We start from the raw sequence: 23,907 nt of genomic DNA on the forward strand, positions 1-23,907 counted from the left end.
TCTTTTTTTTTTAAAGATTTAATTATTGGGCGCCTGGGTGGCTCAGTTGGTTGGGCGACTGCCTTCGGCTCAGGTCATGATCCTGGAGTCCCGGGAGCGAGTTCCGCATCGGGCTCCCTGCTCGGCGGTGAGTCTGCTTCTCCCTCTGACCCTCCTCCCTCTCGTGCTCTCTGTGTCTCCTTCTCTCTCTTGCAAATAAATAAAATCTTTAAAAAAAAAATTTTTTTTTTAAAGATTTAATTATTTATTTGAGAGGAGTGAAGGGGAGCAGAGGAAGAGAGAGCCCTAAGCCAACTCTGCGCTGAGCATGGTATCCTACAAGGGGCTCGATCTTACAACCCCGAGATCAGGATCTGAGCTGAAACCAAGATTCTGACACTTAACCGACTGAGCCACCCAGGCACCCCAGGAAAGATTTACCTAAAGCAACGAAGAGATCCATCTCCTGACCCTGTATGTATATGAATAATCCCATAGGCTTCCAGATTTTTAAGAGGTGCATTTAAGCTTACAGGACTCAGGATTTAGTCCCACTCCTGCAGGTGATAAGACATGTAATTGGAAAGCATAGGCCTACGATGAAAGGCTATGGCTCTTGACTGCAAAATTAATTAGGAGCAAATTCAGCATGCCCATCACGTCGAGTGGCAGAGAGCCATAGGTACTTACTCTTTGCTCTACCCAGCCTGACCTTGGGCCACCTCTCCAGGCCTCTGCATTGTCACCCCCAAGGTGAAGGGTGGGGTGTGATCGCTATGTGACCTCCAAATCGAACAGTCCGTGCATCTCCAGAGCGACATGTAAACACAGGAAGAGGACGGTGGAGGCAATGCGGCTCCATTACTCTCCCTGTCTCATTAGCAGATTAAAAACATGGGCATGTTTCCTGATCTCGTTCCTTGGCTTCCTTGTGAATAAAACGGAGATAAGGTGACTGGGGCACCTGGGCGGCTCAGTCGTTTAAGGGGCTGCCTTCAGCACAAGTCATGATCCCAGGGTCATGGGATCAAGCTCCCCATCGGGCTCCCTGCTCAGCAGGGAATCTACTTCTTTCTCTCCCTCTGCTGCTCCCCCTGCTCGTGCGTGCTTGCTCTCTCTCTGAAATAAATAAAATCTTTTTTTTTTAAATGGAGATAAGAAGACCAGTTCCCAGAATTCTATGTGGGACGACATACTGAAGGCACTTGGCGTGGTTGTAGACATGTAGCAAGCTTGTAAAAAGTTTAGCAGCAATAATATTAACAACGTTATTATGATGTTAGACGCGATTTGCCATGATGCCTGAATGTCCAGTCAAGGTTCTAAATTCTCCCTGACCCTAACTTGGAATTCATAACAGTTCATCATGTAAACATCATGCATCTGATTGCCTTACACATATTCCAGCCCATACTCGGTGTTTATCAGCTCTGGCGCAGCTCTTGTCGTCGTGATTGCTTGCCAGGATTCGTGCTGCAATGCTTTACAAAGCTTCGAAAGAAGCCAAAATTGCCCCATTGTCAGAATAGCCAATTTACAGACTAAACAATCCTCTTTGTTCCTCACACATGGATTCCTATAACATGATGAGGGGTGCTGTGTGCCAAGGGTACTTATAAAGAATTCTCTTTCATGAATGTTGTTAGGATTACACAGCAGGCTGGTTTTTTCCTCATGGGCTGCCTTGAACAAAGGAAAGCATTCCTAATGCCGAAAATAGAAAAGTAGGAGTGAAAATATAAGCTGAGAAAAGACATATGTCAGGGCTACAAAGGAGCAAAGATTTCTCAGATAAATTCCTCCAGATGCCAGAGCAACCAAGACAACACAAGATCTTTGAAATGTGCAAGTTCTTACGCTGTTCCAGGTACTCCCTACATGAGGCCACGAGCGTGTGTGGTCTATGCCGGCTGCCAAGAAACCAGTTTCAAAAACCTCTAGATGCTACTCTGGGCCAATGCAAGCTCACATTCACTGGGCCTTAATCAGCAAAGTATTTGCTTTATGGTCTGAGGGATACAGTTGTAGGGGCTAGACAGTTTGAGTTCATTGATTTTTTTAAAAATCATGCTTTACATGGGACAGTTTCATTCTTATGATTGATACAGTGAAAATGTATGTAGGGAATATTTCTGTTATTATTCAGTGGTTTTTTTTAAGATTTTATTTATTATTTGAGAGAGAGAAAGAGAGAGAGCGCCCATGGGCACAGAGGGAGGGGCAGAGGGAGAGGGAGAAGCAGACTCCCCACTGAGCCGGGAGCCCCACACGGGGCTCAATCCCAGGACCCTGAGATCATGACGTGAGCCAAAGGCAAGATGTTTAACCAACTGAGTCACCCAGGCACCCCTCAATGTTTAAATCAGTACCCCAGATATTATGGCAGAGTCCTCACCTGGTGTTGACTGGCCACTGCATCGACCTCCTCACCAGCCATTTCCATATGTGGGGAATGCTTACAAAGGAGTATGTGTGTCTGTCTCATGAACTTTATTAAAGGGACAGAAAACAGCTTATGAACTATGAGGCAGAAGGCTTATTTAGATAACATGACTGGATTTTTTTTTTTTTCTTTTAAGACAACAAGAGAATGGGAGTGAAGGGCTGGACAGGCAACAGAGAAAGACAGAGATAAAGGAAGGTTACTTAATAGTGTCAGGGAGGAAGAACTTTTCCTCTGTTCTCTTATGTTCTGCATCCAGGGGCCTGCAAATTAAACTGATAAAAGGCAAGGGCACCTGGGTGGCTCAGTTGGTTAAGCATCTGACTCTGGTTTCGGCTCAGGTTATGCTCTCAGGGTCATGAGGTCGAGCCCCAAGTCAGGCTCCACACCCAGCTTAGGATTCTCTCTCCCTCTCCTTCTGCCCCTCCCCCATCTAAAAAAAAATACCATCGCTGCCCATAAGCCATATGTTACCTGAGTCTGTGAAGGGATCAAACAGGACAAGAATGAAGGTGTGTGCTAAGAGTCAGTTGGAAGTAGATTGATTGATCTGGTGCCTTGGAAAGTGTGGTCCCAGAAGCTTGTTCAAAATGCAGAATCTCAGGCCCCTACCTCAGATGCACCGAATCAGCATCTACATTTTAGCAAGATCCCCAGGTGACTTACGTGCACTTTAAAGTTGGAAACACTAATCTAGTGCTGTGGTTCTCACTCTCAGACCACCTTTGAATTACCTAGTCTAGTCAGCTTTGACAAATCCTGATATCCAGGCTGCACCCCTGACCCATTAAGACATTCTGGAGAGGAGAAACAGGTGTTCGTAGATGGCATACCTCCCCAGATGATTCCAATGGGTAGTCAAGGCTGAGACTCACTCATCAAATAAGACAGAAGCTTACTAACAGCCGCCTTGGTAAGCCCTTTGAAGTAAGGTTACCAGAAGACAAGAAAATTAAACAGCCAAATAATGCAAAAAAAAAAAAAACAGTTTATGAAAAACAATGAAGCCTTTATGTGGCAAAATCACAAATTAAAAGGCTGTAGCAACAAGCTTACAAAAGGCTGGGCTCCTCTGACCATTTATTTTGTTACGAAACTCATCCTGATAAAGAAGTTTTATCTAAACTTGAGGAGAGCCGGTCTGCCTACTTACAACTAGAGAAAAAGACTAAAAACAAACAAACAAGAAATCCACAGTGTGGGGCCAGACTCCGGGGCTCTCAAGAAAGGGCATCCTTATAGAAGTGCCTGCAAATTATTTCTCCATTTTTTGAATGAGCTGCAAACTTAATTTGAAAGGATATCGGGGGGTGGGGGAAATGCAGCTTTAAAATCAAGGAAAAGGGGCGCCTGGGTGGCTCAGTCGGTTAAGCTTCTGCTTTCGGCTCAGGTCATGATCCCAGGGTCCTGGGATCGAGCCCCGCATCAGGCTCCCTGCTCCTCGGGGAGCCTGCTTCTCCCTCTGCCTTCTGCTCCCCCTGCTTGTGCTCTCTCTCTCTCTCTCAAATAAATAAATAAATTTTAAAAAAAGGTTTTTTTAATAAAATAAAATAAAGGAGGTATATTTATGAAGAATAGGGAGTCCTATGGCCTTAGTAGTAAAAGGACCTTAATGATGAACTAGGGCTACTCACTTCATACTCACACCAGGACATTTGCTTTGCAGAGACCTGGAAATTAGAATTCAAGATATCCACTCCTAGATCTTGTGTTCTTTCTGCTCTCTTGCATTTCTTCCTTTTATCTTAGATGATACCAAAGGATAAAACAAAAAATGTATTCCAAGGTATGCTGGCTTCGAGTGATCAGATCTGACACTACTAACTAAGCTACTCTTTACCTCTATAAAGCCTTTTAGGCTCTGTCACTGTGTTCCAAAGTGAGGGATGTTTACAGTTGGTCGGGCTGTGCACTGCGTAACTCTAAGGGATGTCATTTGCATTGCAGTCTATGGCTTCTGGAGCAGTGCAACATGGTGGTCTTGATAGGGGGTCACCAGATCATTATGGGAAGAAAATAGACATGGCATTACATAATATAAAGTTATTTCCTGTTCACTTCTCTTTCAGTCCTTCTAATCTTGTCCAAGAGAAAAATCTCCCTTGGGTTCTGGCATGCCTTTAGCACCTCTCCCACCCTTGCTATTCACTCTTTAATTAAAAAAACAAAAAAACAAAAAAGCTTGACAGGCAATGGAATTACTCAGTAGGGATATAAAGTATAATCAGTGCATTTATTTAAATAAGAAATTGGATCAATTTAGTGAAAATAAGTAAATAAATAGTAATTAGGTTTTTCATGGATTTGGCAGAAAAGGTGAAGCTGGTCCCCACATGATTGGAGTTTGGAAAACACTGGACAGTTATGACAGGAGCATCACAAACACAAGGGCCTAGCATGGGGCTGTAGAGTGTGTTTTTTAGAGGGGAAAACGATCAAATGATGTGGATTTGATTTAAACCAATTCTGTGGTATTAGAAACATCCAGTCTTTCTTTCCACCCAGTTTTCCCCCTGTTTGATAACAGGTACAGCCCGTTTCTAAAGCACATCATTATGGTCATTAGAGTATTTTTAGAACAGCAGTTACAAGGTAGAGAAAGCAAACCCCAACCCTGAGTTCTGGTTTATTTAAAGGTCACAGAGCACCAGACAATAGCCGTGATTTACCTCTCAGGATTATGGGCTCTGTTTTTTCTCTTTGTCAAATTCAGAGAATCTTATATCCTTAAAATGCCATGGATTTGCCAGCAGAAAGACAACTGCAGAAGGCAGTGTACGTTCTGTAAACTACAAAAACAAAACAAACACCAGAAAAAATAAATCCAGGAGTCTGATGCCATAAATTTCTGCACTAAGTAACAACTCCAAACTGTACCTCAAGCTGTTTTATGAGGCATGCATATTAAGTGTTGGGGTGTTTTATCACATTCATGATATTTGATACCAAATGCATCAGACCAAAGGCCACATCCTAGGATCTTTTTTAAAAATATTAACATAGAGGGGTGCCTGAGTGGCTCAGTCAGTTAAGCATCTGGCTCTTGGTTTCAGCTCAGGTCATGATCTCCGGGTTGTAGGACTGAGCCGTGCCACGGGCTCCACGCTCAGTGGGGAGTCAGCTTGGAAGTCTCTCTCCCTTTCCCTCTGCTTCTCCGCCCCCCTCCAATAAATTTTTAAAATATAGATTAACATAGACAAGGCATCTTAAGATGTAAGATATCATTCCCTAAGGGATCCTCTAGTTAGAAAGATTATGACTGGTTACTATCTTGCAAGACTCCTAGTACATCCAGGTTATAGTCTCAGCATAAGTGCACAATATGACAGGTACATCCCACCCTGGAAAGGCCCTGAGGAATGGGCCTCTGGAAGGTGCTGGCCGCCAAACTCCTAGTACCCACTCTACCCAGCAGCCACTGGGCTCCCACCCTAAAGTGAACCCATATCTGATCCTGAGAGGCTTCTGACCAGAATCCTCACAGCCCCCTGGAGGGAAGCAGGCAGGACATGGAGAGTCCTAAAGCATTGAGCAGAGTGGAAAACAGTTAGCACAGACTGATCCACACCCCCCCCACCTCCCTGGACCCAAGGTCACGGGTTGTCAGGAACCCAGGAGATCCAAACCAAAACTTGTCCAGTGGATTCACTCAGGTTCGAAGAATAAATGAAAAACCGGCCTTCTTAGGAATGTGGTTCTTCTCCCAAATAAACCGGGAACTAGGACTATGGTCCCTGGGATGGCTCAGTGTAACTGCCCTACACCTGTTAGATCCCAGAATATAGTCCCCCAGGCCCCGGCCAGGAGGGCTAAGGCTGCCCCCCTCTGAGGTCTTTTACCACTGGAAACAGCAAGTTGATTTCTAAAGGCACCCCTACCTCTACTTCCGTGATTTTTAATGACTTGATTTCTTGTCTTTATTCCACAATTCCTTTCTACCATCTGAAGATAAAATATTTTTATATCTTCATGGAAATAATGAACATTTTAAAGCTGCATGTTATCTATTCAGCTTCCTCCATAATTACAAGCTGGTAGATGGTTTTCTTTACCACCTGCAAGCACTTAAAATAATCATTCCAGTTCTTATAATTACATCTTAATTATTTCTGAGCAGATCCCTGTTTTCATCCTTATGCTAAGATTGCATGATTAATGCATTCAATCTCTGATACCTAATCTTTTTATTATCTTTTGTGTTTTTAGTTCCCTTCGGTGACCAAAAGAGTACACAGTTATTCAAGTGCAGGAACAATTATCACCCCCTTTTCTAATGTGTACTTTTCCTGCAAGTGGTCCAAATTGTCCTTTTCTGTAGAAGTGCCAAGCATATTTATGGAAGCCCCAGTCAAGTGTAAGATCAGAGTTACGGATTTGTGATCAAATGGTCATTGACATTGTTCCCATCTTTTGTTTCCATAAGGAATGGCTTTGAACACATGATTTTGTTGGGTTGAGGGATGCATTTTTAATTTTGATAGCTGTTCTAGATCACCCTTCACAGATACAGTACCTCCAATCCAGGAAGGTATGAGTGTCTTTTTCCCCGCACACTCACCAACCTAGTACATCATACTGTTCTTTTGAATTTTGCTAGATCTTACTTGAAAAAAATGAAACTTCATTGTTTGAATTTGGATTTCATTAATCACGAGGGAGATTAAGTCTCTTTGTATATGTTAACAAGTACTTGTATTTATTTCTCCATGGACTGTTTCCATTCTTTGACCAAAGGATTACTTATATTCTTTCCTATTTGTTTGTTGGTCATTTACTACTTACTTGACTTACAAGAATTCTTTATATGTTAGGTAAATTAGTATTTTACTACATTTGAATGTTTTCCCACTTTGATGTTTAGTTTTTGAGTGTATGGGGTTCTTTCCATGTACAAACTTTAAAATTTACAGGGTGCAATATAAAGTGTTTCATGGCTTTTGGGTTTTATGTCATGCCTTCTCCATTCAGAAATTATTTTAAAAATTATTTCACATCTTTTTCTAATGACTTTATTTGTAAGATTTACATATTTTTTAGATATTTATTTATTTGAGAGAGAGTGCATGAGGGTGCATCAGCGCACGTGGAGGGGCAGCAGAGGGGGAGGGAGAGGGAAAAGCAGACTCCACGCTGAGCATGGAGCCCTACATGGGGCTCAATCCCACGACCCCGAGATCATGACCTGAGCTGAAATCAAGAGTCAGAGGGTTAACCAACTGAGTCACCCAGGCACCCCTGTAAGATTTACATTTTTAGTCCACTTAAAATTTATGTGGGTGGAAGAAGTTAGGAATCCCACTTTTTTCTTGTTGAGCTTCATCCTCTCCTGTACCTTTATCATATTCACAATTGCCCTTTATATTTAAATCTGCTTCTGGACTCCCTGATCTATTAGGTTGATCTGACTCTTCATGAGATAGTAGCAAGCTATGATAATGATTCAGCTTTTATAATAGCATTTAATATCTCATAAAGCTGGTTTCCCTTTTATTCTTTTTCAAAATTTTTCTATCCTCCCACACTTACTTTTCCCATGTGATGTTAGAATTCCAGTCATTTCATTGGGATCCTCTAGAATGTCTATTGAGATTGAATTTTATGTGTAAGTTAATTGCAAGTAATGTTTCCCTGTCCAGCAAGAGAATGTCTTTCCATTTATTATGTCTTCCCTTCCATATCAAATTCAGATGAATATAACTTTAAAACCTTTCCTGGTAAATTTCCAAGTTGTTTCTCCTTTCTGGCAAAGCAATTAAAAACAAAAACAAAAAAACCCTCCCTATCTTAAGGTAAGCTAATTCGGCACCTAATTATATTAGCAAAATCCTTCATAGGAGCACCCAGATGAATATTTGATTAAATATAAATGAGACAAGGTATGTGCACACAAAGGACCATCTTAGAATTCTTCCTAATACATAACACATCTTACATGTATATATGCTTAAGGATTCCTGTAGGCATATGATATCTTAAGGATTCTTGTTTTGGTAAGTCTTATCAGGGTTAGGTGTTAAATAGTATCTAATGCCCAACATCTATGGACATGACCCAGCTCTTTCTCTTCTGTGATAAAGTAATGGGGTGAATTGTAGCAATAGATCTCCAAATAGTGAACCAGGCTTTCATTCCTAGCAGGAACCACATTTAATCAAGGAGAGGCATTCTCTCGAGGTATAACTAATTTTACTAAAACTTTTAGTGGTTTGGTTTTTGTTTGTTACATTAATAATTCTTGGGTGGGATAGGTTTGTAGCATCCTTTTATATTTTTTGTGGGGGTGAAGATTTGGGTTTTAAATTTATGCCAGTTTCATAATAAGGGGCCACAGAGCAAGAAATGTGGGAGGCCTCAAGGAGAGCAGTCTCAGATGGGCCAAAAAGGAAACCGGGCCCTCAGTCCTACAACCCCAAAGGCTGAGTTCTGCCAACAAGCACGAGCTTGGAAACAAATGTTTCTTAAGAGCCTCCAGACAAGAACTCAGCCCTGACGACACCATGACTCGAGTCTTGTGATCCCCAGTCACACCATACTGGATTTGTCCATTGCCCTCCAACAAGTGGAATAACAAACAAGTGTTATCCAGACTTTAATGAGCTTAGAATCACCTGGGGAAATTAATGAGATTCAGTAGGTCAGAGATGGGATTTGAGATTCTGCATTTCTAACAAGCCCCCAGGTGATGCTGATGCTGATGCTGTGGGTCCACAGGCCTCATGAGTGGCAAAGATAAAAGTAGCCCTGGAGCATCACCTGTACCTTGCAAATTTAATAGTCTTACCCCGTGGGGCTCCTAGGTGGAGGTTTCAGGGGAGGTCGTGATCCCAGGGTTGTGGGATCGGGCCCCCTGTCGGGCTCCACACTTGGGGTGGTGTCTGCTTGGGACGCTCTCTCCCTCACCCTCTGCCCCTTCCCCCACCCTCTCTCTCTAAAATAAGTAAATCTTAAAAAATATATATAGACTTACCCCTTAAAACCAGTGGAGCCCACTGGGTTTGTGTTTTGTTTTTTGGCAGGCATAGCTCTTTGACAATTCTCAATTTCTTTTATGATAACTGGTTTAATTAGATTTTCTTTGTCATCTATAATAATTTCTGTTATATTTTCCCAGACATTTGTGCTTTTAATCTAGGTTTTCAAATTCATTTCCATAGTTGAACAAAATAAGTTTTTATAATTAATTTCCATTCTCCAGAAAATTTCTCATTCAGATGTTTTATACTAGGTTTAGGTTTTCCCCCTTTTCTTCTTGATTAGATTATCTGACTTGTTTTGTTTTTGTTTTTTCAAAGAACCAGCTCTGGATTGATTTATTAGTTCTACCATTTTTCTGTTTTCTCTTACCACTTGCTTTTATCTTGACTTCTTTAAATATATATTCACTGCTCTTCAACTTTGTAATTTGAATGTTTAATGATCTCGTTTTCATTGTTGGTGTGTGTAGGCACGTGAACCAAAGTTACCAAATCTAAGCTCCAAGCCCAACACTCACTTCTGACCTCACCTCCCAGAGGCAATGTCTTGGCACAAATACTTTTATCTAAAGCACCTGAAAAGCCCCTGGAGACCACCTGACCTGCTACAGCCTCCTTGTGTCGCTGAAAGAACAGATCTGGGAGGCTTGCATTTTGCAAAGCAGTGGGGGGCCAGAGATGAAGAAATGGGGGATGCAAGTGGTTGAGGTGAAACAGGGTGACACCTCCTCCCTCACCCCCGCCTTCAGCCCCACCCCTACATACCAGCCCCTCCGTACCCATGCTGCTCCCTACTGGATCCTGTGCCTGACTGGGGGGGCGGGGTGCTGCCCAGGGATTGCATTCTTTCCTAACTAAGACTGTCCAGCTCTCCAGAACACCACTGTGGAAAAATCAGAAGGGACTCCAACATCCAGCTTTGGGACCACATGTCAGCCCTTCTTTCCTCCCTCCTGCGGGCTTCTCTTTCAGTCCAGTTTTCCTCTACCTCTCTTCTCCTTTGTCCCTCACAGTAGATTTGAAAGTCAAGGAGGTTAGGATTCTGTTGGTCTTGTCTCTGTGCTCTGCACCCTCCGACCCCACCGCACCTGGCCCCGTCCTTAGAGCCCCGGCTCTCCTAGTTCTGTGCCCGGCCAGCCTCTCGGCTCCGTAGCGGTCACATGGGGCTGGGAAGGGCAGGGGAACACTGGGTGCGTTGCTATGGTGACTTCTCTATTGACAGCAGAACCACTGACTCCCGCGGGTCCCACTGTTCATTTTTGCCTCCTTCTTGTGCCGTAGAAATGTTACAAGAAGCCCACAAAAGTGAGGCAGGTTTGAGCTCAGCGTTGTCCAGGGATGTCTGAGCCTGACCTAGGCTCCATCAGACCCCTGTCTGACCCTTCCTACCGCAGTGTGTCTTGGAACATCCGTCCATACCCCTTGGAACCATTCAGGGGAGTGCAGCATCTTCCAGATGAATCTGGCGTTCCTTCCTTTACGGACTTGTCACTCGGAAAGACTATTGTCAGAATCCATGGGTGTGATTCTCCCAAGGGAATCCCCCCACCCCAACCCCGACCCCCTGGGAAATGCTAGTTCTACCTTTGCTGAGAATTCAGGGCCTGTGTCCTTGCCTATGATTTCAAAAGTTGCGGAAACGTTATCCAGATGAACTGTTTGACCCAACGCCATCCGCTTTTCAGAAGAAAGTCACTCCAAACCCCAGTAACAAATAGGTGATAAGTTGTTTTTCTCACTTGAAAAGATCTTTGGTTGATTCCCCAGGATCTGCAAGACTACTCAGAAATGTCTAAAGAGCCAGGGGGATTCTTGATTCTGCTGCTGAGTTTCTACCTGAGAGCAACCCCGGAAGGCTTTGCGGGGGGGGGGGGGGGGGGGGGGGGGGGGGGGGTGAAATCAACTTTATGTTAAACTGTAAATGTACATAAAAATCGATATTGATGTGGTTGCGATTATTTTAAACATGGAGCTATAGACAGTTTGCTCTGAAATGTCCCCCTTGGAAAGGCTAAAAGTGGTTTTCAAGAAATTACTTGGGAATTTTAACTTTTAGAAAGCTGGGAAGGATAAAGACAGAAATGAAAGCTTAGATTTGTGAGTCACTTTAATGGCTAAAATGCTTTCGGCGCCTGGTTTTGTTTTCTCCTGGCGGTGGGCCTGTGTGGTATGTTTGGACGTTATTAGCCACCTTTTAGAGATAAGAAAAATCGACTCACAAAACAAATGCATTCATTCCCTCAGTGAACACCTGAGTGGCTGCAGCATGACTAGCTTAGCCCTGGTGGCACTTCAGCATCAGCGGGGGACTTTTCTAAAACTCCCTGATGCCTGCTCCCGTCCCCAGAGATTCTTAACGTGCAGTCAGGCCCGAGCCAATGGCCCCGTGTTTACAGCACCTCGCTCAAAACTACACAGAGAATAGCGTTACCAGGTCTTAAAATTCAGGTACACTCACTCCAGATTCATGCTTTTCCCACTTTTCCTTCCTCTCAAAAGAAATTTTAAATTTAAATGTCAAAGAATTCCAGTTCCCATTTAGAATTTCGTTCCTGCCTCCTGTCAGCCCTTAAACATAATGCAGAAGTCCGAAATCATAATCTGTATCTCTAGAGGTGAAATCCCTGCTACTAAATACACCTTCCTTTTTCTTCCCGGTTTCTCTTTTTCGATGTGGAATAAGTCATCCCCAAGACGACTAGAGCCAATTAAATATTTTTTCACACTCTGTTGACATGAATGAGAAGAGCTGTGGCTTTGTGCTAGAAGTTTGTCACATTCGATAATGATGTGAGCCAGCACTGAGGAGGAATCTATTTGTGGGAAACACTGGGAAGCTTTCATTTGTTGTACGAGGTTCTCTTTGATGACCCTTAATCATTCCACCTGCCAACAAGCAAAGACAGTTGTCTTCTCAGATCCGAGGTCAATTCGGGAAGAGAACGGTTCAAAAGACAGCAGACATATCTAGCATGAGAGTTGTACATTCAGTTTCATGAGGTCACCCTTCTTGAAAGAAAAGGCATTGTCTTGGGATTGGAATTATGAATTTTCACTTGTGCTAATGCAGCTGAAAAGAGTATTTCAAAAGCAAGAGTCCAGCTGGGCTTTGATAAAAGACTTAAAATATGTACAGAATTAATTTTTAAAAGCACTTTAGGTTTGCACACTCGCCCCTTCTAATAGACCACACAGCGGAGCCAGAACCCAGTCAGCAGGTGTGATCTGGGTGGATACCACTGGGTTCTCAGAAACCCTCCTCCTCTGTATACTGATTTCTGGACTCTTAGGGATAAAAAGGGTCCATTCTACATTTTGATGAGATAGCAGTTACAACGCAGACCTCCTACAAAGCCCAAACCATGTGGATCTTGACAGAGCCAGTCCATAGAGAACAGGAGCATATTCATCATCTGAAACAGAAGACTGCACTTTTTGCAAGTCAAGATATAGATGTTATAGCAGATTAAATGTTTTTTAAAATGCATTTTATTATTCACTGTGGTACCTCAAAAGACATATGATGATGACAAAAGCAGATCAGTAATATTCGTTTCCAAAAGAGCTTTCCACAAATTATGGCCTTTGAATTTACTAGAAATTTCCATAAAGGGGGAGTCGAAGGATACATTCATTCTTCCATGATTTCTCAAATGAGTCAATGTGCCTAAATATTCTCACAAATGATGAAACTCATCTCTTGGGTAGATTTCGGGTGATAAGAAAGTTATTTTCACTAAGCTTCCACGCCATAAATTCTGGAAGTCCAGAACCTTCACTGATATTTGCATGATGCCTCGTGGATGTGTTTCTCAGCAGAAGTCTGGAGGCAAGAGCTTCAGGGTCTCCGGAGGGTGTTGGTCTTCTGAGGGGAACCAATGCCACCACCGTCCGATCCATCAGGAGATGGAAAAGACACGTTTTTGGCTTGTTCACCATGATTGGTTTCTTCCCATCCTCATGTTCTCAGCCACCCTGTCCTTGGAAACTGAGACTGTTTCCACTGTTCAGCAGACAACCAATTCTTGCTAATAAGCTTTGCCAATAATTAACCACAAATCGTATTAGCTGAGACCCCTGTGTACCCGCTGTGTTCACCGGGCTTGGAAAATGAGTCTGTAACTGTGACCCAGCATTTCATCCAGTGACGGTCGCCCTGGAGCTTTGGAATATTGGACACACCACGTTCCTCTATGGCCACGGGCCTTCCACCCTGAGCTGGCCGCCTTCTGTCCCGGCACAGCCTCTGCCCATGCAAGAGCCAGCAGCAAGGAGACCAGAATTCTTTCAAAAACCAAAGCAATTCCAGAAAAATTGACAACCCAGCATTTTGGAAAATAGGTCTGTTTCCTCTCCTATGTGTCTTCAAATGCGGCTGTAACATCAGGAACCTAGGTGCCAGCATCACAGTATTTTCCCCCGATACACTTGCTTTAGAGAATCAACTTGTGTTATTATAATTTTTTTAACCCAGAAGGGTCTCCAAGGACATGCCTTAGATAACTGTTTATTTAACTCCTTGGCTGTTTTTTTATGAGACTGCTCTTAATATTGGCTAGTGATAGACTCTACCCCTCCACGTTCAAAATACCAAAGAATCGAACTCAGAAATTAAAGCGGAGTTCCTACGGTAGCTTTCACAACACTGAGAGGAACAGGACTAAAGGAAATGGAACAGGGGGTGTCTGTCACAACTCATTGAAAACACACAAATGGGGCACCTGGGTGGCTCAGCTGGTTGAGCGACTGCCTTTGGCTCAGGTCATGATCCTGGAGTCCCTGGATTGAGTCCTGCATCGGGCTCCCTGCTCGGCGAGGAGCCTGCTTCTCCCTCTAACCCTCCCCCCTCTCATGTACTCTCTCTCTCTCTCATTCTCGCTCTCTCAAATAAATAAGTAAATCTTTAAAAAAAAAAAAAACACAAATGATTCAGCCAAAATACCAAAAACAAGCAAAACCAAGTTTCTCTGAAGGATTTCTTTTAGTTCCCTCTCAGACACCACATTAAAGTAAAGGCATAAGAACAGCCAGAGATCCAAACCACCAAAGGTCTCGGTTCAAACTCTCCCGCTCCAGGTGAGGTTTGTGTGGTCAAGCAGCCTGTTGGAAATGCAGACTCCCAGGCCCCACCCCAGACCAACTCAGTCAGAAGCTGCATTTTCACAGGATCCCAGGTGGCTTGTAGGGACCCTAAAGGCACAGCTGAATGAAGTAAAGGAGACTCTTAACTCTAGGGAACAGACAGGGTTGCTGAAGGGGAGGTGGGGGGGGATGGGATAACGGGGTGATGGGCACTAAGGAGGACACGTGATGTGATGAGCACTGGGTGTTATATGCAACTGATGAATCACTAAATTCTACCTCTGGAACTAATAATACACAATATGTTAATTAAATTAATTTTAAAAATTTCTAAACAGGGAAGAAGAAAAAGCTTAGAGAGCCCCCAGTGACACAGTGCATGGTTCCCCCCTCCCTGACCTCCCTATTTAAATAGAAGCGTCAGCCCCAGAAGTGGGGTGGGGGATCCTGCTGCTGCTGAATGCAGTGTGGAAACCCTGTTTTCCCTCAGAAAGGGGGTTAAATTGATCATACTCCCCCAGATCTGGGGCTTCTGCATCCCTGATATCAGCCTGGATTTATTTACGCCCCGTGGCAGAGGAAGGCAGTGATTTCCCACCTCGGCAGAGGGGAGCGTGGCAGCCTTCATTGTGAAGGGAGCGCCGCACCACCAGGCTCCCCAGCCCTCGCTCTGGGGCTCCCTGATCTAGACTTTCAAGGCTCGGCTTGAGAACTACAGTAGGATGCACGGAAAGCGGCTTCAGTGAGTCCAAAGGGTGCACGCTTAGGTGGCCGGCACCTCCCCGCTGGAGGACTCTGAACACGGCGTGGGATTTAGCCTCTTCCATGATAGAGAGACGCTGAGGGATCCAACCTGTGAAAGCCATCACAGCCTCTGATCCCAGAGTGCCCAGGACATCATCCAGCAACAGCTTTGACAGCCGACTCAGAAACAATTATAACTGACATGAAAGAAGAAACAGTTTGCCCCCCTGAGCAGTAGCAAGATACTTTTGTCCAAAGTGAAAGTGGATACCATGTGTCTTACCTGTGTTTATTTCATGGAATACAAAGTCTGAGCTTCTATCAGTAACAAGCTATTCCCAATTCAAATACCTATTTCTAGTTAATCAGACAAAAGAATGCGATGTCAGCCCAGTCTGGGAATACCAGCAAATCTTTCTTCCTAAAAGGCAATTGAGACAATTCAGAGTTGGCTTAAAAAAGGGGGGGGGGGGGGGCAGAAGGGAATCTAATGTAATCAATAGCCCATTCAGTTCTTTTGTGTAGAAGTTGGCATTATTTGAACAATCAGACATACAGCAGATGATGACCAGTTCCTGTATTCTGTGTATTGTCACCTAATGAGCCTCTTTTGGTCACTGGCTCTCTGATGGCTGGGCAAGCAGCTGCCACTTGAGGACTTGCCATCCTTTAAGAAGCTGGAAATGGAAACCTTGTTTAACTTCTCAAGTCAGAAGCCAAAATCCATAATCTCTTCCCCGTTTGGAATTAAAATTTTGGCTGGCTATCTTTCTGTAAAAACTGAAGTGAGTGTAGAGGTATAAATATGAGACTGACGCTCGTGTGGATACGTGCCATACTCTGTTTGCCTGGATAAAAACCTGGTAGGCTTGAGAAACCCCTCCTTCCTGAAAACGTGATCAGCCATAGCCTCTCTGAAAATAAAACAACGTCCCCTTATAGCTTCACCATCTTAGTTGGCCACCATTTGTGTTCATATGTTTCTAAAATATCCGTCAGTAGTGAATGGCTAAAACAAATTATTTGAAAAAAATAATTTTCTGCCATCGAGCTCAGATTGGAAGAGAGAATAAAACGAAATGAAACAAAGAGGCTGGGAAGAACAAAGACACATATACAGCATCTAGCCCAGCCCCCGCTGCAAAAATCATGTGGCAGTCTAAATTAAATTATAGCTAATAGCAGCAGTTTTTTCCAAGTATGTCAAATTATCACTTTAGATGCCGAAGCTCAAATGGTTTCCATGGCGATATTTTCTCTAGGAGATGTCAGCTACTATCTAATTTTTTTGTCCCTGATATATGACAACCTGAAGCTTTTAGTGCCTTTCATTTGGGTAGTTTTATGTTAGATAATCTCGATTTATTTTTATATGCATTTAAATGTGTGTTTTATTTGCAATTGGTTTCTGAGCCCAAAGTCTACAATTTTACATACTTTGAAACTTAGTAAATAAGAACCACAACTATCTTTTATAGTGAAAAAAAAAAAAAAAAAACTTCTGCCCCTTCTGGGGCTGACGCTTCTATTTAAATAGGGGGGTCAGGGAGGGGGGATCCATGCAGTATGTCACTGGGGGCTCTCTAAGCTTTTTCTCCTTCCCTGTATTTCATTTACTATTTCATCCTCTCCCTGCCTGCTCAACGGGACAAGCAAGAAATTCAAGGCTAAAGAATTCAGATCTCTCTTCAATATTCTGTTCTTACAACTGTCTTTCAAATCATTTATTTGTGCTTCAGCACCTGCCTGGAAACTTCCTCTGTTAATTTTTCACATTCTATAAACGCGATCAACAATTATATTCTGACAGTGATGTTTTAAAGTACAATTCACACTGTCCATGATTTCATGATTTCACAAGTGTTTCCGTGGTGGTAATAACCATGCTCTCCGTGCTGTTTGGGCCCATGAGGGACTCCGATCTGGAACCAAGGGAATATTGGTCTTCGGTTCTCCTACAGTGTTGACTCGGAGGTTACCGCATTGTTCTGCTGATCCCGTCACCATGTGGAATTATCCTTTGTCAGATACAATATCTCTCATGCTCAGCTTTCGAAGCCTGACAAGTGCAGTCAGAAGCCTTTATATATCCTTGGCTTCCCCAGGCAGGCCGCCAACCACAGTGAGAATGACTGGGCTAAATTAGTTCATTGCCTTAAAAACCATGCAGTCGTGTTGATGATTTGCCAGAACCAGTGTAGACCATGTATGGTGATGGAGAGCCACTTTCCCTGGTCCTGCTCTTACCGTGTTTATTTGCATCAGAAATAGCTCAGCTTAGTGTTTTGCAAGCGGTTTCTGGAACCAGTGTCCCGGGTTCAAACCCTGACTTTACCACTTACTGGTCCTGGGAGCTCAGACAAGCTTGTAGCCTTCCCAAATGGGCTGAATATGCCAACCTGTCAAGGTCCAATGTGAGGATGAAATGAGTTAATGCATGCAAAGGGCTTACACAGTACCTGACTTGTAGGAGGTGCCGTTATTGTATTCCCTAAATAGCTTGCTCCTGAAATTTGAATTTCATGTACACTTACATGTCGTACTCCACAATGGAAGGAAAATGCTTCCGGGTTGATTCTACCCAGGACTTGCTCTTCTGGGCCCAAATGTGAAGAAAGACTCATCCAAATGATGACTAATTTCATAATCCTAGAATTTAGAGGTTTTCTACTCATCACATGTAAACAGTCTACCTGGTGACCTGTGATGTCCCTCACCTCCTGGCAGGCGGGGTTCAGAACTTGCTCCGGGCACTCGAGAGCCCCGATCGACTCTGCTACAAGGGAAGGGCACCCCCCTCGCCCCTGCGCAGCGCTCAGAATAAGAGGTGATGATTACACTGTCATTTGCCTTCCCAGTAAATCCTGCCAAGAATACAGCAAAGTGAAGGGCAAAATGCCTTTGGAACCAGAATAAAACATTCATTCTTTCTATTCTTTGGGGGAAAGAAAGCGCATGTTTACTCACCCAGTTCTAAGACCTGATCACTTTACTGTATGTGTATAATTATGGGGAACAACTCCCCTTAGGCCTGCTCTTAAAAGTTTGCTGTTTCCTTCCTTGTTTTCAACCTAAAGATAGAGGAAGAAGGAAAGTGCACCAGTACTGAGCTCTCAGATCTCTTCGCATGTGGCAAAGACAATGTCCGTGTGTCGAGTGTGAATCTGACCTGTGTCTGAATATGCCTGGGGCCTCTGATCTGTTTTCCTTCTCTGGGTGAGAAGGGCAGTAGGAGCGCACATAGGGCTCTGAAGCCTCAGCCAGGCTGTTTAACAAGAAGTGTGTGGGTGAAGAATCTCTCCTCGTCGATTCCTCCAGCAACATGCTCTGCCCGTCCTGCACTGGGCAGGGAAGGGGAGCTAATCTCTAGGTGTGCAAAGGAAACGTGGCCTGTGCATGGTCAGTATAATGGAGGTGGCCAGACAGACAAGAGGATATGAGCAAGGGAAATAAGCAGAAATACACATGCTTCTATGAGACACTAAATCAGAGCTGCCGTAGTGCCATGCTTTGGAGGTTATCATCACATTCTATTATTTGGAGATCCAGGAGAAAAGTGTTTTGAATATAGTCTTTGCCTATTTGATGCAAGTCTGGTCTTGAGACTGGTAAGATCTAGAGTCTGATTTTTTTGTTTGTTTTTTTTGTTTTTTTAAGTAGGCTCCATGCCCAACATGGGACTCAAACCCATGACCCTGAGATCAAGAGTCACATGCTCTACCAACTGAACCAGCCAGTCTGTTTTGACCTGCTCATGCATTTCCCAAAATATAGGTTCCTTGATACTGCTGCACCCCTAAAATTGCTCAGCTCGCCCAGCAAACCGGGGGTGGGATGGAGCAGAATGGAGCATATATCATGGATGAGCTTTGTGCTTTAGTCTCACTCATGTCTCTCGGCTTCCATGTTTTCTGATGTGCATTTCCCAGAGGATGTCTGGGCCCTGGGGGAATGGACAGTTACAATGAAATCATTTCAGATATATCTATCAAAATAGCAATTGCTGTGCTTGCCAGAATAAAAGAGATTTGCCTCAAGAGGGTAAGGACTCACACACTCTAGGACAACCAGGTTTTAAGTAATAAATAAAGCCATGAAAATAGGGATGCTCATGCAAGAATCAGAACCCTGCCCTTGAATTTCATAAGGACTCCCGTGGTACCTGAGGGTTTCCCACTGGTCGTTTTCTGATAATCACCAAAGGCTAGTGGACACAGGAACCACTAGGGCCTTTCTATACTCAATGTGCTCATTTCCTTTATTGGGAAGAATAAGCACGCTGCCTTGCTTTAAGGGTTATGTCGAGTTTAGGTAGCTGACTTCCAAAATTAGATGGGCACTGGAGACTTGATTATTAGAAGAGGCTACAGAAACATTTGCATACATACTTCGTAATCGACTGATTTTAACAAACATCTCCTTAGCTCCTGCTACTTGTCCGCACTATTTGTCATCGGGACCGCAAACGTAATTAAGATTGGCCCCTGCCTATAAGAGGATGGCTACCATGTAAGGAGGGACAAGAATTAAGACTGATCGCCCTTGACAACAGTGCCGGACACGTGGCTGAGGATGGTTTTAGGAAAGAGGTAAGATTTGGTGGACACAGAGAGGAAAGGCAAGGCGGATGTGAGGGGACCCCATGGGTGAGCAAGGACACATCCACCTAAGCGTCAGCAATGTCAGGTTGGAACAGTGGTCCTGGCAGGAAGAAGCAGGAGAGAATTTCAGCTCAAAGGAGGCCTCCCTCCCCCTGCCAAGGAGTTCGGATTTGAAACCAAAGGCAATCCTGGGATATTTTAAATGTTCTCTTCTAACTCTTGTTGTTGTTCTCGGATCATCTCAGGTCATCCCCACACCTTTCACTACGGTTTGTGTCCATAACTTCAAGAGACCCAGAGACAGGCATATCCGAATCACTAAACATCTGTGTTTCTCTGCAGTTTTGTGGCCAAGGATGCAAAGCCACAAAGTGGGTTTAGAAGCAGAAACTGTGCTACATTCTACCATCCACATGACCCAAAGCAGAAAAGCAAACAGTTTCATAGTATCATGAATATCACACAATAGAATAATAACAAAATTGCCCCTGTAATTTTTTGTCTCCATGCTTCATGTCTTTTGAAGGGTCACATTATTTAAAAGTGGTGAGATTTCTGTGCTTATCAAAAGGAGATGAGAAATAGGAGCCACTCATAAAATACCAAATATCCAGGAGATCTCTCCATCTGGGTGTCCCGTAGGCACCTCAAACTCAGTATGTCCAAGACAAACCAGATTTATCTCCCTCATCCCCTAAAAAGTCTCCTCCTCCCATAGGTCCTGCCCAAGCTAAACTGTCTGAACGCTGGGATTTCCTCACCTGGCTGTCTCTTCCCAGCCCTCAAAAGACAGGATGGGGAAGAGGGTTGACTTTGGAATCAATCCTGCCTGATTTCCAATCCCAGCTGGGCCACTTACAAGCTTGATGACTTTCTAGAAGGACGTGGACTAAATCGTGTCTAGATTTAGGTGATTACATTGTCAGAAGGCCTGGAAACTACATCAAGGATGGGCACCGAAAGTGTAAGCTTTCATCCTTGGAAAGAAACTCTCAGTCTCTCAGTCTTGGAAGGTTGGTTTATGTCAGGGAATTATGTGCATTAATAATCAGATCTTACTGTGCCCTATGAGTGCATGAGTTACAACACAACAACTACAAAGCAGTTTCAGGCAATTTACTGAAAATATATAGGGTCATAACTATAACCACATCCATGCTTCAGATGAGTGTTTTGACTACGTAAACCAAACCCTTCAATGGGGCACGGAAAGTTCTCATTAATAACAATTTTCATCTTTTTTATTGTTTACTGTGTATCCCCAGCACTTAGAATGGTGCCTGACATACAGTAGGTGTCCTGGAAAGTGTGTTGAATGACTGAATAAATTTATTTGTCGCCATCTACTAACAATACTTCTCTCAAGAGAAAACTCGGGTTTAAAGAAGAAACTGAGGTTTCTAAAAACATTATTTGTTTTATGTAAGCCATTTTTACTCACACAGGATAATTTTATGACCACCCGTAACAACAGGTGATGAGCCTATAAATGCAAGATCATTGCATCGTTGGCCTGACACTTGGAATTTTGAAGATCAGTCCATGCCGTCTACCCCAGAAATTCCTGAAGGGCAGGGAGAGTTGCTGATGCCTCTGCACTCCACATTGGCTCTGCCCCTTTCCCTGTCTCCCTGGATTTAGGATCGGACCAGTTAAAATAAGCACATAATACTGAAAGGTCTCTCCTACATCCACCAGCTAAGGAGTGAGGGGGATATGAAAAGTCCCGAGGACTCAGAGTTAAGTTCTCTTTCATTTGTATCTTTCTTAGTGTTTGTGTTTTAATCAAATCGACAGGTCTGAGTGGCACTGATGGCCAAGCTGATTTGGAATATGATGCGTCCAGGAAAGAATAATTTTCCTGGTCTTAAGTAAGAATATCAAGTCGAAGAGAGAAAGGGTTAAATAGCATTTACTGGTAGAATCTGAAATCTCTCTTTTTGGTTGCCCTATTTGTTAGGGAAAAGGAGAAGAAAGGCTCTACCTACTCTCCTTTTCTTTAAGATTTTATTTATTTGACAGAGAGTGAGAGAGGGAACACAAGCAGGGTGAGTGGGAGAGGGAGAAGCAGGCTTCCTGCTGAGCGGGGAGTCCGATGTAGGACTCGATCCCAGGACCCTGGGATCATGACCTGAGCCGAAAGCAGACACTTAACCGACTGAGCCGCCCAGGCGCCCCTCTACCTACTTTTCATCATTATCCTGAGAATCCTTAGAAGTAGAGCTTGAAAACCTGAGTCCACAGTGAGATTCTCCTTGAATCAGAACATAAGCCTATTTCCTCAGTGTGTACACATTGAATCATGCCAAACAACTACTTTATTTTTTTTTTTAATATGTAGTTGATGCCATCCAGTAGCCATGGCTCTGACTAGACTAAGGTAATCTGCTGAAGGAGAAGCTGCTTCTGTTGGAATATTTGCCTTAAACCTTAATTTAACTTCTCAATCAGAAGTCCAGTGAATGTGAAATCATCTTTGAAGCTGAATTGGCTTGTATGGATAATGATAGATACTCTCCTGACCTATCGAAAGACTTCAGGATCTATTTGCCTTGTGGGTACTTAAAATATATCTTAGAGAAGACTGGAATTTAATACCACTGGTTCTTTTTTTTTTTTTTTTAATAGGGAAAGAAACAAATTTCATTAGGCAGTTTATATTATTCTCAACTCTTAGGAAATTTTACCCCCGTACAAATTCCTGACACGTCCTATGTTTTATTAGAGCCATGTAAAATATTAATCTGAAGAAATGATTACTTTTGGGGCGCCCGGGTGGCTCAGATGGTTAAGTGTCTGCCTTCGGCTCAGGTCATGATCCCGGGGTCCTGGGGTCGAGCCCCGCATCAGGCTCCCTGCTCAGCGGGAAGCCTGCTTCTCCCTCTCCCTCTGCCATTCCCTCTGCTTGTGCTTTTCTGTCTATCTCTCTGTCAAATAAATAAATAAAATCTTCAAAAGAAAAATGATTACTTTTTAAGCTAATGCTATAAGCTATAAAAAGCTCTACAAAAACAGTCAAGGTCACCCGTTGTGAATGGGATAAAAGTGAATAGGAAGCAGATTTCAGCCAAACATAAGAAAAAGGATTCTAATACGTAAGCCTGCACATCAGTGGGGCTGAAGCAGGCCAGCTGAGATAGCTCTGAGACTCTCTAAAAGTCCTCCAAAGCGTTCACAGTGCTCCTCTGGGCCTCGTGTCAGGGAGAACAGCCAAACCAGGGGTGGAGATGCGGTGATCTTGTGGAAACAATAACAAGATGTGTCTGTCTGAAACCAACAGCTCATCTGGGAAAACAGGAAGTGTTGAAGAGTTGTATGAAGAAATACGCATCGGGGCACCTGGCTGGCTCAGCATCTGACTCTTGGTCCAAGAGTTGTGAGTTCGAGCCCCAGGTTGGGGATGGAGCCTACTTTAAAAAAAAAAAAAAGAAAAAAGAAATATGCATCAAATTTGGGGGGATTGATGGTATCCTTAACTCTTACACTTGACTTTTCCATGTCTTCCTCTGCAGCCAGTGCTGATTTTCCATATAATCCAGGACAAGGCCAAGCTATAAGAAATGGAGTCAACAGAAACTCGGCTATCATTGGAGGTGGGTGATGTATAGAACACGCTTTCATGTGGCTACTCACCTGTGGAAAGTAATAATTTTCAATAAAATCATAGTTGTAAAAAAAAAAAAGGTCATGTAGATTTTACTTGATTCATTTTGCTATTTAAATATGACTTAAGATTGTAGCATATGGATGTGGAGACACCTGGCTACCTTTTAATGCTGACCTGTCAATAAAGGAGGGGGTGTGGAGCTAGCCAGCATCTGACCAGGCAGATAGGACATCGTGCAGGAGCCAGGACATCCTTATGCCACCTCTCTTTTCCATTCCAATTCTCTCCCCTCCCAGATGGCCCAGGATAGCTTACTACAAAAGTGGGAAGGACTATGCTGGTCTGGTTTGAATTGTCTTAATAAAACTTATCAGAAAATTAATAAGCCAGAGTATCCAAAACTTTCTAGCCTTCTTTCTCACCATGGACAGCTGCAGAATGATTGAACTCTCCTAACACAGTCCCTCCTATCTGGGT

At 43.5% G+C, this 23,907-nt stretch overlaps 1 protein-coding gene across 1 annotated transcript in view; it reads left to right on the plus strand.

Moving 5' to 3' along the window:
* Positions 1-23,907, plus strand: part of CNTNAP2 (contactin associated protein 2) — a 1,539,511-nt gene that overhangs the window by 1,507,401 nt on the left and 8,203 nt on the right. The window contains exon 25 of the mRNA XM_035021319.1: positions 23,336-23,416. Coding sequence (XP_034877210.1) covers positions 23,336-23,416 — 81 coding nt within the window. The remainder of the gene's footprint in view (positions 1-23,335; positions 23,417-23,907) is intronic.

The sequence above is a fragment of the Mirounga leonina genome, unplaced genomic scaffold, assembly GCF_011800145.1.
Source record: "Mirounga leonina isolate KUSES-001 unplaced genomic scaffold, KU_Mleo_1.0 Mir_174, whole genome shotgun sequence".
Classification (NCBI taxonomy): Eukaryota; Metazoa; Chordata; class Mammalia; order Carnivora; family Phocidae; genus Mirounga; species Mirounga leonina.